Source organism: Cimex lectularius, unplaced genomic scaffold (genome assembly GCF_000648675.2).
Source record: "Cimex lectularius strain Harlan isolate CLEC.00 unplaced genomic scaffold, Clec_2.1 scaffold2, whole genome shotgun sequence".
NCBI lineage: Eukaryota > Metazoa > Arthropoda > Insecta > Hemiptera > Cimicidae > Cimex > Cimex lectularius.
This window is the reverse complement of record NW_019394219.1, coordinates 2,864,440-2,881,954: the sequence shown is the minus strand read 5'-3', so window position 1 is coordinate 2,881,954 and position 17,515 is coordinate 2,864,440. Positions and strand designations below refer to the sequence as shown.

General features: G+C 32.0%; 1 protein-coding gene across 2 annotated transcripts in view; it reads left to right on the top strand.

Moving 5' to 3' along the window:
- Positions 1–4,993: 4,993 nt before the first annotated feature.
- Positions 4,994–17,515, top strand: part of LOC106663456 (biglycan) — a 30,915-nt gene continuing 18,393 nt past the window's right edge. The window contains exon 1 of one of the 2 annotated variants that reach the window (XM_014388308.2): positions 4,994–5,425. In XM_014388308.2, the coding sequence (XP_014243794.1) occupies positions 5,407–5,425 (19 nt within the window). In that variant the 5' untranslated portion in view covers positions 4,994–5,406. Of the gene's footprint in view, positions 5,426–16,234; positions 16,441–17,515 lie in introns of those variants that run through there. The other variant, XM_024230257.1, reaches the window with a different exon arrangement.

The window sequence follows — 17,515 nt, the reverse complement described above, 5'->3', positions numbered from 1 at the left end:
TAATTGTTTCCATTTATAAATTACCTTTTTAAATTATTTTTGTTTTCAGCATTTCAGTGTTCATATCAGTTCAAAGTTTAAAATAAAAAACGTATTGCCTAATTAAAAATATTATTTAAAATAGTATAGTTTTATATACAGGTAAAACTAAATAAATTTAATTTAATGGACTTTTCAATGAAAAAGATTAGATATCTTTTGGTTAAAATGCTATCAAATATTAAAAATTCTATTCTAAGCTGAAGAACATTTACAAACAAGCCAGCCACTGAAAATGGCAAAATTATAAAATTAATAAGTAATAGCAATCAGACTATAAAGTGATGATGTCACTTTGTTACTTTTGAGCCCTATATTTCAATATTTATAAATTGGTTAGGCTGTAGAAAAACAGCTAGATATTTCTGTGATTGAAGAGCAAGAAAAATATCTGCATATTTTCAGTATTTTAATCTAATGATTGTTTGAAATAATATATTTATTATGATGGGGTCAGATGTAGAATGGTGTTTGTCGAGAGATACCATGAACTGGAGTGTCTCGGCAAAAAAATACTTGTCATCTGGACCCTGATCGATAGATCTGGAAGATAAGAAAAAGGCAGGTGAGACAGCTAAGGCTGGGACGTCCCAACCAAAGGACTTAACCACCCAGTCTTCTGATGTTAAAAATGCATTAAAAAACATGATTAAAAAAAGTAGCAGTGTCAGTGAGTCAGGTGGCAGAAAATTTCTCACATATCAGATACGCTGTCAATAGGTAGCCCTCGGAGAATCTAACTCATAGACGAAGGGTCCATGCAAGGTTGACACAGACACTTACTTTTTGGCTAAAACCTGCTCAAGTCCATAATGTAGAGAAAGGTTGCTTGATGAGTAGCAAGTATTATAATATCACTGAGTAATATGTTAGTGGATGTCTCTTGTTCTGATTCTTAAAGGAAACAGGGTTGTTTTATTGTATGTAGTACTAGTATTTTTGTGTCCCTTAGTGTGTGATGAGGGTGAATATATTCATTAGTAGTGTATTAGTACCCCCGTCAACCTTCAATTAGGTTAGTTATGTAATATGTGTGTGGAGGATGATGGAGGAGTACTAAGCTAACCCAAGTTTGTCTTCAAAACCCGGGAGAATGATATGTAAATTAGAAAGAGTACTTAAAAGTGAGTGAGAGTTGGGGGGGGGTGAAATGACCTAGCTATTGATTGCCCCTAGAGCCTAACCTCAGTGGCTGGATGGATAAGACTGATTTCTAACCCTGGATTAATAATTAACAAAATAATTGGAAATAACAATGGTTGCATGTATAAGCAAATGGATCAACCATTACCATTTTTTAAGATAGTTTTTTATATACTTAGCTGCAGCACGGCTTGAAATCATTTGCAATAAAATGAATGGAGAAGGTATAACAACTAGACTACAAAAATAAATTTGAAATCATGAATGCTGGTAAAGTAACTCAGTTTTTCTTTCTAACAGCCTGATTGTTTTTTGGTAATTGTACAGAAGTTTGATCACTAATTATGTTAATGATTATTAATCAGTTTTAATAATATTTATTCTAGAATTAAAATATGCATAGGAACACAAAATATTTCTAGATATAATGCAAGATAAAAATCCTTTTCCTTGATAACCCACAATCTGGAATTATTTTAACTTAAGGATTACTATTTTGTTTATATTTATTTATTATCTCATACATTTTATGACCAGTAGTCCCTCCTGATGAACCATGTCAATATGTTTACGTGATAAAAAATTACGTGGTTAATGATAATTTTACAGTATAAAGTTACAAAGCTTTCGACTCTATTTGGCCTAGTTAAGGGAACTATAACAACATAACAAAATGCATGTATAATCATATTTTTACACAACTTTACCTAATTACATGATGTAGAGATAATATTAACATTTATCTAACCCAAAGCCATAAATAAGAATTATGATGCAATTATTTCTGTTTAAAAGCTGAAGAGAGATATGCTTATAATTTTTAATTAACACTTGTTATAATTAGATCAATCATAGTTACATTGATATTTGACCTTCAATACAATAAATTAAATTTGAATTTCAAAAATTGAAATTGAGGTAAGCTCTTCGTTTATAAATCGAGTTCAAGTAAATCGTAAAATAAAATTTTAATCTTAAATTATTTATACAAAAATGAAGAAAAGTTAATATCTCTATATCCCTTAAGTAGTTAAAATGTGTGTAAAAACATGGGTTTATATGTAGCTAAATTAATTCGATATAGATGTGAAACAATGACATATTAAGTTAGATGAAAAATAAAGATTTTTATTATTCCTAATATTAATATTTCTAATTCTTATTATGGTTTTTTTTTTTTTTTTTGCTTGCTATACTCCAAGTACATTTTTTATTTTTTTAAGTTTTCAAATAAATATTTATTTTATATTCACTAATTTCGTGGCCCGTTTGACCAATTAATACATTCCAATTAATTAAGGTTTTTCATCTCAACTAAAAACCTTAATTAATTGTAATTTATTTTATAATTATTTCTCAAGGATTATTGTTTTAAATTTAAATTTAATTAGATAAATAAACAAAGATTTTTATTCTTGCTAAATATTAATACTTGTAAATTTTATTATGGCTTATTTTTTGTCTACAATACTCCAAGAATTTTTTTTTATACAACCAGCAGATTGGATTATTGGCAACTGCTTTGGATTAATAATATGATATTAATCAATTGAGAGATCTCTTAACCATATTCTTTTCAGTTGCTTAGATGGTAATTGCGGGGAATGGAGTAATCGTATTTGTGTTAGTGTGATCTTGTAATTTATTATGAAAACATCTGTTGCATCTTTTGATGGATGAAAATTACATTCCATAAAAAAATAATTAATGTGTCAGCTATGGGAGTTTTATTCGCCATATTGTACAAAGGGCTTGAGTCGTATGGAAGAATTGAGTTAGTATGTTGAAAAAAGGATGGATAAGTACATTAATTTGGGCTAGAAAATGTTGGAGTCCAGGTAGCATTCAAATTTATGTTGTGCTGTAGGTAGCTTCCTCTGTAGTTCTTGTATAAGATTTCACCTATGTTGTAGGGGGAAGGGTTTCGTTCTTCTTAAAAGGGAGTGATGGAAAATTGTCTTCCAGTTGGGTTCGTTTCGGTGTTGTACTTGTATTCTTTCTTGTTGTCCTCATTCTGTGTTTTAAATTTTTCCTTAAATAACTGACTGATACTATTGTTTTTATTCTTTTATTTTTTGTTTTGCAGAAGTGGCAAACTGTTTTAAAAACTCTTACATTATTTTTTTTTTTAAATTAATAATAACCATTACTTAACATCTTTCTCTTTGTTGAATGCATAAATAAAACTTTTTTTAAAAAATAATATCAGTGTAGAAAGTTTTTTGGTGTGTGTTTAATATTGAAATAGTAGTTTTTCCTGGAATCAGGGACATTGTATCATCCGTGGTTATGAGGTAGTGGACCGATTGGGTAAAGAAGCAACAAAGCAATATCGCAATATCAAGCTGCTGAAGAAAGACACAAAATGCCTATTCACCAAACAGTTGATCCAAGAATGGAGCACGGAACTGTGGGTTTGCTAGATAAATCCATATTCTTAGAAATAGGATCAAAACCATGGTTTTCCGGAATTAATTGCACAAAAGAATATTTTGCTTCGATATCCCTGATTTGCTCAAACCGCTGCATTTGCTGTGCATACCTGCATAATATTAGCCGTAGAGCTACTCCAAACTGAAAGACATGCGATGAACCAGAAAAGCATATAATTTTAACGAAGAAAACGAACCGGCAAGACAGAAATTTTTAAATGATCTGCGTATACTAAGAATTGTTGAGTGAACGTTTTGCTGGGAAAGCTCGCTTTCAACTGGACATGTGGCCCTGCATAAGTTGATATATGCATTTTTGCAAAAATGTGATAGACTTTAGTGTCGTATGTGTGGGTTATGGTAATTATTTACTTATGTATAAAAATATTTATTTCATTGTTCTGGGTTCCTTGTTTTAATTAATTTATCATGTGATGTGTGCTTATGTATTTATTATATAATGTGTATTATATATAACATTTATTAAAAAATTGAGTGAAGATTGTCACTCGGCCACTTCTCCTACAAGAGACTCAAATGACCAATTCAACATGTATGAACACATTTACATAATATATTATTTGTATATAATTGTAAATATCAGTTATATAGTTGTATGTATTTGTATATAGTTGTCAATATCAAATAAATGTAATTTAAAAAATATTTACATTTTATTAAATTTATTAAATGTATATAAAATTTATAAATATAAAAAGTTAATGATCATAGCATGAATGACTGAGCATGAAAAACTCATTACTTTTCTGTGTATTTATTTTTATTCTTTTTATGTTCTACAATTAATGCATACCCAGAATTTTAGGTTTAATTTTCAATTTCCAGTATGTGTGACAATTTACGATCTTCGATGTCAGGAAGAATTAATTCCATGCTGTATATATTTTTATAAATATTTTTCATGATGTGCACAAAATTGTAAAATAAAGTATTTCTATCTGTATAATGTGTATATGAGTGTACTATTCCTGTATGTTTTAAGCAAAGCAATATAATAATTAATATAATATAATTTGTTTTTTTACAAGGTGGCTTGTTTTAACTTTACAAAGTGTTACATTTATTATTATGATTTTGTTAGGAGTGTGATGATATATATTTTTTGTTATTCCTTCCTGTTTGTTTGTCTTTTATAGCTTAAAAAAATACTGTAAATGCATTTTCAAATGGTGAATTGTTAATGAGTGGATTGTGCACTTTGATATTTGTTCAAGTGTGTTTTGTGTTAATCATTAATGTTTCCTTGTGATGAATGAGAGGGAAAATAAATCCAGCAGGGATTTTTTGAAAGTTTGAATTCTTCCTGGCCAGGTCTGAAATTGTTTTTACTTTGAAGCCCCCTGGTGTTTTATTGTGCAGCATCTGTGCAAGCGTCTGAGATTCTTTTGTCGAGGATTGAGGAGGGGCGAACGTGCTGGCTGCCAGGTTTGACCTCGGTCCTCGACGGACGGCCCGGTGCCGGCTCCCATGCCCCAAGCGCAAGTGGAGGGGCTCACAGCTTACCAGTCACCACTCGGTAGTTCTTCCAGGTCGGTCGTGCTCTGAACGGCTTCATCACCTCTCATCCGTATTTGACGTTTACCCAAGTTCGTGTTATATGTGAAAGTCATGTAACCTTTCGTGGAAAAAGATCAAAATGCTATTTGACTGTTCCACAATTTGTGTCACAGCTCGTGTCCATTGTTGACTCGTCATTTTTATCCGTTGAGTGAAGAAAGGTGATTGTCGTCCGTGATCGCCGTGCTCCGAGGGAGAGCCGTAAACCATAAAAATGGATTACCTGTTTTTATGTAAGTTCTTTTGTTTTATTTTGTTCCTTTTAAACGATCTGTACGTCATTTGGTGCGGCGTTTTAAACATGTAGACCTATGCACTTCATTCACACCTGTTGCGTCAGCTCAAGCGTTACGGTAAAGCTTTGTATCATATTTTACCGCAGCGTCTCAAGATATTTGTTTATTACAGGTAGAGACTGAAATAAAAATTTCTAAAAAAATATGAATTCTACAATACTTAATATTAATTAATGAATGAAAATTTCCAATCAACCTGAATAATTGCTTGTCATTCAGATTGGATTTTTTTTTTGGTACCATTTCTGATCTACAAACGGAATAATATAAGAAATGGATCGTTCATGTAAATTGTTGTATAAACCAATATGGAAATGGATGGGACTGCCTCTAAGGTAAATTATTTACAAGGAAATATTTCACCGATTAGGAGAAAAAAGTATATATATTTGAAAGAAAATTATTGTAAATGTGTGTACTGTAAAGAAATAATGAACTGCGACTGGTGAATGATAATTGTATAACAAATAGTACGTTCATTTGTGTATATTGTTTTATAAACCATTATAAACAATATAGAAAATGGATGGAACCACCTCAAAGGTGATTTGTAAGAGATATTTCACTGATTAGAAGAAAAAAGTATATATATTGGAAGAAAATTATTGTAAATGTGTTTTCTGTCAGAAATAATGTACTGCGATTGGTGAATGATCATTGTATAACAAATAGATCATCCATTCGTGTATATTGTTTTATAAACCATTATGAACAATATAGAAAATTGATGGGACCACCTCTAAAGTGAAAATTATTTATAAGTATATGTTTCACCGATTAGGAGAAAAAAGTATATATATTTGAAAGAAAATTATTGTAAATGTGTTTTCTGTCAGAAATAATGAACTGCGATTGGTGAATGATCATTGTATAACAAATAGATCGTCCATTTGCGTATATTGTTTTATAAACCAATATAAACAATATAGAAAATGGATGGGACCACCTCTAAGGTGAAAATGATTTATAAGGAGATATTTCACCGATTAGGAGAAAAAGTATATATATTTGAAAGAAAATTATTGTAAATGTGTGTTCTGTCAGAAATAATGAACTGCGATTGGTGAATGATCATTGTATAACAAATAGATCGTTCATTTGTGTATATTGTTTTATAAACAATATAGAAAATGGATGGGATCACTTCTAAGGTGATTTATAAGAGATATTTCACTGATTATGAGAAAAAGTATATATATTGGAAGAAAATTATTGTAAATGTGTGTTCTGTCAGAAATAATGAACTGCGATTGGTGAATGATCATTGTATAACAAATAGATCGTCCATTTGTGTATATTGTTTTATAAACCAATATAAACAATATAGAAAATGGATGTGACCACCTCTAAGGTTAAAATGATTTATAAGGAGATATTTCACCGATTAGGAGAAAAAGTATATATATTTGAAAGAAAATTATTGTAAATGTGTTTTCTGTCAGAAATAATGAACTGTGACTGGTGAATCTTTATATAAGAAATGGATCGTCTCTATATCGAATTGTATAAGCCATTTTAAACAGTATACAATAATGATTGACTGAGTAGTATTAAAAAAATGGATATGCCACCTGTATTGTTAAAATTATTAAAAATAAAATGTACGAATTTAAACCATGAATCAGTGTACAGATGTGAGAAATGGATCGTCCTATGTGATGAAAACGTGTCTCTAGTAAATACAAAGGTATTAAAAACGGATATTCTATGTGAATTATGGATCCGACCAACAGTATATTACATGGATAAGACTTGGTCATATTAATTTGTAAACTATTTTGGTTTAAATAATTATACGGTGGTTTGGTATGAGAAGTGGATCATAGGCACCGATGGAGAACATGTGACAAGTTTTGGACAATAGGGTTCCTTTGAAAATGATTTTTTTTTTAATACAAAAATCGTCTGTATTACAAATGGATGGTCATCTTGTGAACCATTTTTAAGGTTAGTTTCCAATTAAATGATAAATTATTTAGTACTAAACAATAGGAAATGGATGGGTCACCCCATATTATAAATGGAGTCAGAGTCATTGTGGAAAATAGATTCTTTACGGTGGAAAATGTGTATAAAGATCGAATTTTATGAGAAACATTGATATGCTTATTTTCGTAGGGAGAATTTGAACGTGAGTCTGTAAATTATTTCTTGGAAATATAGTGTCCACCTAAATATTTAATCTGTCTAATAAGCTAAGAAATGGGTATCCACTTCTATATTTACTTGTAAATGAATTTTTTAAACTTCAAATTGTAAGCTATACACTAAGATCCTTTTCTGAGTAAATAAATAATGAATAGTGTAATATTATGACTATGAAAAAATGTCCATGAATGTGGAATTTTTTAAGTTGAGTTTTTTATTTTCTGAGAAAAAAATTGTATAGTGTGGTGGAATGTTAACCACTAAAGGAAAGTATTATAAAGTATTATCCAAAATAACGATTGAATATAGATAGGAAAATAGATTGTCCATTTCGATGATCACATACTCGTCTGTTCGGGGGTGGTTTGAGTAGTAAAGGTAAAGGCAGTACTATAGGTTGGTAGGTAGGTAAATAAAATTAGGCAATAAACAGCCTATTGTTCAAAAGAGAAACTAAACGTCGCAATTAATGTAAATCGACTCATCTGACAAAATTAAAGGCGCGTTCATTTCGTGCCACTTTTCTTTAAATGGATGAAGCAGTTCTCACGATTGTTCTGTATGCTCTTTTTTTAAAAGTATAACAATGTCCTACATTTAAGACGATAAAATAAAATTTTTCGAAAGTCAACAAGTAAACTTTCACTTCAATATTAGCAATCTTAATGGCCTAAATTTTTAGTTTTATTTCTATACATAAATTAACGAGCAGGGAGGGAAAGATATCCTTGTTGTAAACCCCTATGTTTTGTATAAACTCAACAATGCGTGCAATATTATGACGCCGTATTTAATCTGAATAAGTGAAAGTTGTACAAAGGCGAATAGATAATATCTGAGCTGGTTTTGCTAATTTTTGACTTTTACTATCGAATTAATTGTTGCGGCACTACTGACTTACTCCACTAAGTATGGCATTGGGCAGAGGAATTTTTTTAAAATAATAATAATATTTATATGCTTCCTGTACATAAATTATACACTTTAAAAATTGTTCTTAACGCTATAAAATCCCGGGCAAAACACTAACACTACAGCCAAGTACTGCACCCGGAGAAGCCAGCCAAAGTTGGCACTTTTTTATCTGGTACAAGCGAGAAGGTCTCGGTCTAAATATATCCCTAAGTATTTTACAAGTGTACATGGCGGTTTATTGTTGAAACGTATAGACATGGCCAAGGCTATTTGTTTAGCGTGAACGTAATTTGGGTGCATTTGTTCTTTGTTCAGTTTCATCTTCCACGTTTTGCACCAATCTTCAGTGAGCTCAAGATGTTCTTGGATATCGGACGTGGCTTGGATGGTATTGTTGTTAGGAGATAACATTGCAATATCGTCCGGGTAGGTTGTAAAAATGGTGTTGGAATGTATAGGCAGTATAAATGATATATAGGATAGAACCAAGAACGTTCCCTTGCGGGACTCCAGACTAGTTCTTCGGTCTGGCTTCCTAAACTCGTTGCCGTATCTCACTCTGAGGCAGCGGTTGGTTAGGCAAGATTTTAGGATTTGTTAATGAGTGGGTAGGCGCTGGTTTGGTTTGAAGAAAACTTCCATGTGCCAGGCCCTGTCAATGAGAAAAAAAAGAGACAACAATTGGTTGATGAGTAATAACAGCTATTTCCGTTTTTTTTATTCTTAAAAAGTTACTCATAGCATATCATTAACTGTTTAGATATATCTAAAAAAAAGCATATAGCGCATATATAATCCTGTAATTATTCTATTCTCTATTCTACGATAGTCACCTTGGCCGTATATTCTTCTGGAAAATTCAAAATTTAGTCATTTTTGATTATTTCAGCATTTAATTTCAGTTTGGCGCTAGTTTTCCGGCCGAATGTTATGTAATTTGATTATAGTTTTCTTCCGAAAATAGCGATAATCGCTACGAAATTTGATATATATGGTACTTATTTTCGTGTCAGGACTTTTTATTTATAAAGAAAAGTGATACGATTAAAATAGGGAATAAATAAGACGTCGATCAACCCAGCAAACAGCGATAACATACGGACCAAAGATCCTTAAAAACTCTCCTTGTTTGATTTATAATAATAATAATAATCTTTATTCACGGCTTTGGCCATTTTACATCACATACAAATACATAACATGCAATACATCGTTTATCTTGGAGCAACACTCAAAGCGGATGTAATTTTATTTTTAAAGTTTTGTAATTTATTACATAATAGATCAACCTCTACTGAATTCATGAGCCTACATGCTCTGATAATAGGTGCTGAGAATAGATATTATTACAGAAAGGGATAGAAAATAGATTTTTATGTCTAGTTAATTTCAAAGGAACATTGAATAAACTCGTTGCAGAAGCTCAGGGCTTTCTATAATAAAATTTAACCATTTATATAAAAGTATAACATCATAAATATCTCTTCTTATTTTAAGGGTAGTAATTTCCACCACAGATCTTATTTCATCATAATTTATATAGCCTAAGTTTAAGTGCAATTTATAGGCTAAGAATCTTAAAAACCTATTTTGAACTTATTCAAGTTTATTGGCGTATTTGAGATAACCAAAGACAGTGAGACCAAACTGGAGAGTTGAACTCATTTCTCAGTATAATAATTGTTCAAAACCTTTTATCGGCTAATGTTGAAAAACTATCATCACAAACAAAATTGAAATCAGTCATAAAATTAAAATTTCTAAGCTTGCCAGTATAAATAGTTTTAACTATTGATATTTTCGCAAAGAAAGAAAAAAACTACTAGCAGCTGGTGTTTTATGTAAATGTGTCTTACAAAAGATGTTTGTTATGACGAGTTCATTGTCCTTATGGAAAACAAATGGACCCACCTGCTTAGGTGTTAACTTCTTCATCTTTTGCAACACGTCTGTTTCGTCTAGCTTTGAATACTATATTTTTTAAATTAATACAAAAGAATGTCGAAACCGTTATGAAAAAGCCCAAAGTAGTCACAATGCAATTACAAATAGGCCATAATTGTCTAATGTTCGATAATCGGAATTTTAACAAAATGGTTGTCACCTTAAATCATTAAGTGAAAGTAGAGGATAAGGGGAAAATCTGATAAATGCATACGCAAAATATTGCATTCAAGCTGTATTGAAATATGTTCTTAAGCATTTTGATTTCTTTCAATTTTATCGTTGGTCTTTCTGGTCCTCCTGCCCTCGCAGTTCGGAATTTTTCTATGTCGATTCTGAAACAAGATAGAACGTGAAATGGTTAATTTTGGACTGAATAAACCAGAAATAGTTTGAATTGAGGAATAGGAAGTAGGTGAACTGAAATAATATTTTTTTCCAAACATTCTTTTAAGACAATCCCAAGTTGAATAGGCACTTGCACGTGTTTAAAACGAAAGGAGAGAGGTTGAGATAAAATGTGAAGTTTGTTATCTTCACAAATGATTCATAGCGGAATTGTTTATAGTTTTGGAACCGTCCGCTCTTAATCCGATGTTCTAAGCTTTCCAGGCCTTTGGAATCCGTTTTCCCCTACCTGACAGGTTTTCCCATTCGCCTTTTTCTTTACTTCGTCCTCGTTCGGAAATAGAACCAAAAGAAAGAATGGCCATGCCTTTCTCAGGCCGAAGGGGTTAACGTTGTCGGAAATCCGAATTTGTTAACAGTTATATCCTGCTCTTGACAATGGATTTTATGGAAGGGTAGGTATAAGATAATAAAAACGTCTTTCCTATTCGAAAGGAAATAGGAAAAATGACCTCATTGCAATAACAAATAAAAGTATTTGAAAGGAAAGGAGATTGGTTCAGATAACGTTTTGGTTATCTTCAAAAATGATGAAATTGCTATTTCTTTGTATCTTTTCTTCTTATGTTTATTCTTAACTGTGGTTTTATTCTTATAAATTTCATTGCCTTATAAAACCCCCAATTGTAAATGGTAAAACTCCTTCCTTATCACGATTTCCAACGTTGTAAACAATTTTCTACTGAATTCCATTATTCATAATAATCACTAAATTTTCAGCGTCGAATTATGGAAACGCAATTTATTTGAACTGATTTGTTCGTAAAATAATACCACCAGTTGTAATTTCCGGCTTAATGTCAAAATAGGGTAATTAAAAACCTTTTATTATAAGAAGCATACTTTAAGATGTATGCACTTAGATGAATATGTAATAATATTTATGTTATGTCTTATTGACATGTTTGATAATTTGTTGAAGTCGTAAGGAGCGGTCAAGAATGTGGGAGTTTAGGAATACACATTTTTCATTTTTTTGCCGACGTTTCGACCTTTATTCGGGTCATCTTCAGGGCCTTGTTTTGTCTACATTCTGGTGAGAAAATCTGTTGATATGTAGCTGCACACTCAAAAACATAGCAAGAAACCAGAAGAAACTAGCAGCAGCTACAAATCAAAGGACATATATATATATATATATATATATATATATAGAGAGAGAGAGAGAGAGAGAGAGAGAGAGAGAGAGAGATCGGGAGACAGAAAGACGAGAAAATGCACACCATGCTGATAGGTACATTAGGTGGGAGGATATCATCAGTGACTGTCGAGGACGACTATGATTTAGATAGTTTGTTGGGGACCATCATTAGTAATTTAGAAACCAGTATGAGTCAATTGGCCCATCATCATACGTCAGTAAGAAATCGTCATTAGTTAATTGAAGCATCATCATAAGTTAAGTCAATTGGTGTACCATCATAAGTCAGTTAGGAACCATCATAAGTCAATAGGTCCATCACAATACTTCAATATGAAACCATCATATGTCAATTGGTACATCATCAAAAGTCAGTTAGGAACCACCATAGGTCAATTGGTGCATAAGTAAGCAGGTACAGAGATGGCGCGTCATAGTGGCAGTTAGGAACCAACATAGTTAGTCAGTACATCATCCGTTAGGAACTATTATCAATCAATTGGTGCATCATCAAAGATCAATTAGGAGCCACCACGAGTCAATTGTTGCAGTATCATTCGTCAGTTAAAAACTGTAATGATTCAATTGGTGATTAAGAATTACCATGAATCAATTATCATCGTATGAATTTTAGGTGCCATCATGAGTCTATCGGTGTATCATCGAAAGTCAAATAAGAACCACCATCAATCAATTGGTCCATTACATAAGTAAGCTAGGAACTGAGCCAGTTCGGCATCGTGTCAATTAGGAACCAACAAGTGTTAATTTGTACATCATCCGTTAGGAACAGTTATGGGAATTATGCTGGGAGCATCATCATAATAAAGATCAGATTTACTAGGTGTTGCGTAGACTCTAAACTTATTGTTTGATCGCTAATTGTTATTTTTCGTTGTGTAACTTTCATGCTTGTTTTTGACATAGTGTATATTGCATTGTGTTTTTTGCAATTGCTAAATGTTAAAGAGTACAACCCTACACCCATAAATCATATTTTCTTTCTAATAAATATATTCATTGGAAGACGCCATGTTTTCTCCGAATGTGGATACCGAAGAAGTTCCTGTGCTCAAAGGGAACTTGTGATGGCATTTCAACTCTCTATTCATTTGGAGAGAAATAACGTCGCCATTATGTTGGGCATATATGCATACTGGACACGTACTCGGGCCTTGTACAAAAGTGCACAAATGTCAATCAGCAACGAGTGACTGAAATGTCACTGTAATGATTGATGTCCAGTTTAAAATTCGTACTTTGTGCACAATAGACACGAACTGAAGAAAATCAGGCTAATTCTTTTGTTCTGATTTCTTTTGGTAAAGGTTTTTTCAAAAAATGAGTTGGGTTTTGCACTAAACCTCTTGATTTTTATTACGCATTAAAAAAAACTAACAACTAATAATCTTTTTTTGTTGTTGTTATTTTTGTAAACAATTTTGAAAAGGTTTAAAATAAAAGTTCCAGTTGCTTACAAAACAAAAATAAAAATACACTACTCTGATTCGAAGTATAAATTATTTGATTTCGGAGTTGAGGCAAAATTTATCTGCTTCTATTTCAGCGAACGAAGCAGTATAAAGTTCATGACAGCGCATTGAGATCATAAGATAAGGGAAAAAGGAATTTCTTATGACGTTGCAAATAGCCTCAGGCGGTGCAAGTCCGGGTCTGCATCGATGCTGCTAACTATCAGATTTACCCAGTATATAAATTCTTCAATACTTGATTTAAAAAAAAAAAAAAATAATAAAAAACCGCAGCTGTTGTGAAATCTTGTAAACTTCATAACGCTAAAGTGTAATAGAAATGTACGAAAGAACTTAAGACGAATGGTCTTGAGAAAGACTTCATGAGGAACAATTCGAATGCATTCAATATATCGTCACAAAACGAATATAACCGTGTTTAACACTATATTATATTCATTTTATGTTGGTTGATTTAATTACTCCGTCAAATCATATCTTATCTAATTAATTCCATCGAGTGTGCTGTTTAAAATCCCGGTTTACATGTTTATTTCAGTTGTTATCTTTGGAGTGTTTTTACGAATGACCCGGTTCCCAAATTAACAGTGAAGTAAATAACGAATGATCCTAAGGTTATGAAAATCCTTGCAGAATATATCTCATTTTGGGTTTCATTTGTGCTAATGTACAATGAATTATGGTCTAAAGTTAGACATATTATCTATAGAGGTTTGCAGTTGAAAGGAAACAATTTCACTACTTGGATTCCTCATGTGTCCATACAATTTCTTTTCTTTATAAGATTCTCATTTTGGGACGATTGCTTTCTTTTGATGGGTGTACTCAGTCACGGTTGTAGAACATCAACTTAGAGATGTTGAGCTGAATAAGTTCGTGTTTAAACAATAAAATCGCGCTGGGAAATCTCATGATTTAGTTATCTAAACAAGGAGGAACTGTACCTAGACTAATGAGCACGATGCAGGAACACTGAATTTTATTATTTAGTTATTTTTAAGCCCATCACAGAAACTGTTATTATAAAATTGGTTTATGTTTGATCGGGGGATAAATTTGTGGCGTATATCAGCGAATATCAGAGAATTATAAAGATGAAACAGGACAACGAGAGTTAACAAGAGTTTTTCTCGCCAAAGGAAGAAACAGACACACCGAGACAAAGGAGCACGAAATAAATTTGAGAGAGAATAAGAGAAATAAAGAAAGAAAATTATAGAGAGAAAATGATAGCACGTATGAATGAATATTGTTTTATTTAAAAATGTCGCAAATTTAGGTCACGAACGAGAAAATACATTATCATTATTTTATGCTATAACACAATTACTATTACAAAACCTATTATTACAAAATTAAAGTTTTTTAAAAAACAATATAATGGCTATACATTGAGTTTTTCTACGTGTTTAACAACGTCAGAAAAATGAAACAGTTTCAAAGTATATACAAATTTTACTTTTTTAAACTAATGTAAGTATTATCAGAAAATCAAACAATTTTTATGTAACAGTACAATTTTTTTTTTCAAACATTTGAGTTAATGTAACTTAAAAATTATTTATTTTTTTAACATAGTGATTTTTCAAGTTCTTTTTGAAACTTGATATAGTTTTATTTTGATTTTATGTGTACAGATAAATTATTATAAATTAGTATAATTTTACAAATAATATATAGCTATGTTCTACATTTTGGCATTTGTGCTGTTATTGCTCCGTGACTGGTATGATCTTTGTAAAGTTGAGTTAACATTCTGTATTTTTATTTATTATATTTGAATGAGAGTGAGAGAGAGAGAGAGAGTGAGAGAGTGAGAGAGAGAGAGAGATAGATAGAGAGATAGAGACTGAGAGTGAAGGTGAGAGGGAGAAAGAACGTGAAAGACAGAAAATGCACAGATAGAGAGAGAAAGATAGATTGATAGAGAGAGCGAGCGAGCGAGCGAGCGAGAGAGAGAGAGAGAGAGAGAGAGAGAGAGAGAGAGAGAGAGCGAGAAAGGGAAAAAGACAACAGCGAAAAGAGAGAGTGAGATAATGGGAAAAAGTGAGTGAGGGAGAGAGAGAAATAAGTGAACAAGAAAATAGATAGCAAAATAGTAGCGAGAGAGTAAAAAGGAAAGAGAAAATGTTGGATTGAATGAAAGAATGTTAGAAGCAGAAAGAGAAAGAATGAGACCGACAGAACATACAAGGAAGAGAAAGAAATAAAGAACGTGAGACAGAGATCATGAAAGGCGTAGAGTGGAAGAATGAAAATATGTGAAGCAGAAAGTCAGAAAGAAGAAAAAAATCACCTTTTGGTCTGTGTGGCTTTTGGTCATCATTCTGCCGTACCTGGTGACGATCTTTGTTAATAAAATTATAGTAGAAGAAACTGCTTTAAAGTTGGATGCTTTATTAAATGTGCAACTAGTGACCAAATATGCTCTTATGGTCCAATGGTGGCGTTCTTGTTGGCAAACTTATATATAAATTAAATAATAAATTAATATACTTGGATTTCAATTCACTTGTTTGTGATAATATCGTATTAACTACGCTTGTTGTAAAAACATTTTTTTTTTCAAAGTGGCATCGGGTTCATCGCTCTCCCTGTTCATTTTATCTTGTCTCTGATTGCCTAACGCCTTTTTTACTCTTATTTTCGTTTTGCGTATTCCACGCTTTTATCTTCGTCGTTTCTAAGTGGCGTGGTTAGAGTTTTGCGATGGCCAGGCCGTTTTGAGTTCCGACACATTTGTAATTTATTGACGGGAAAAATTCCCAGGAAGGCGTAACCGACAGGAGGAAAACTTCCCAAGGTGTAGGTGGAGGGTTGGACCTTTCTTCACCCCTGTCGACCTGAAGACTCGACAACCCTCCGTCAACATTGGCCAAACGGTGGCTTACCGTTGAATCAAGGTGAACACTACTATTCACGCTAATAAACACTTTCATAGTCTAAACCTCTTGTTTTTATTTATCTTTCATGGATGTTTTAATTTTTAGCAGTATACTTCTGGTTGGCGCCGAGGTAGTTTTTTTCCAGCATTTTGAAATTTTTATGATATGTCGTTAAAAACATACTTTGAATCGGTTTAATTCGAAGTTTTATGCGATTTGGCATTTAAAGTCATTAAAGAGACTCGCATTAGTACCCATTAAATAAATTATCTTGAATGGTTCGCCATTTGATAAACGTGTTTTTATGAAACACGGCAGGATTCTGTTGATTATTACCAAGGTTTTAAAAAAATCTTAAAAAAAAAGCAGTGTAAGACTTCGTCAGAGTCCACTTAGACATATATTCTTTAGCTTTTGACAGCAAGAAAGCACGCTTAGGATCTGATCTTGCATCAAAATTATTTTGACTTTGGTTGTTACAAGTCCCCTACCAGGGCGTGAACTTTATCTAATTGATGCGGGCCTGCTTAAACCAATCTACCGTAAGGTCTAGTCAACTGGTCAGAATCTGATGAAATTCGGCAGCCATGATCTACTGACAAAAGTCAAAATTGAACAGAAAAGCCCCTGGAACTTAATTTAAGTCCCTGATTTCTTTATTATCTGGCTAAATAATTAACAATTTTGGTAAAGGTTAAAAATATAATTTTTTAAGTGAATCTTTAAAAAAAAAATGTATAGACATTTATAATCAGAAAAATTGGATCTCCTCTATTATCAGTTTTAAATAATCAATAAAATATCCTGGCCCTGCATATATTACTTTTATTATCTTAGTATTAATTCATTTAATTTTGCAGGATTGTTGATATCTTTCAATCCAGCATGCTTTCCTGAAGAAGACGTCTACCTTCTCAATTTTTTTATGCATGATGGACTCGTCCCAGCATTAGAGCAAATTTTGCATAATGTCGTTGATTATGAGCATCGGTGATTTTTTTGCTGAGAAAGGGCAAACAAAAATTTTCTAGCATTATTATTAGATGTTGATGTTTATCTTTATTTTTTTGGTATTTCGTATCTATATTTCATA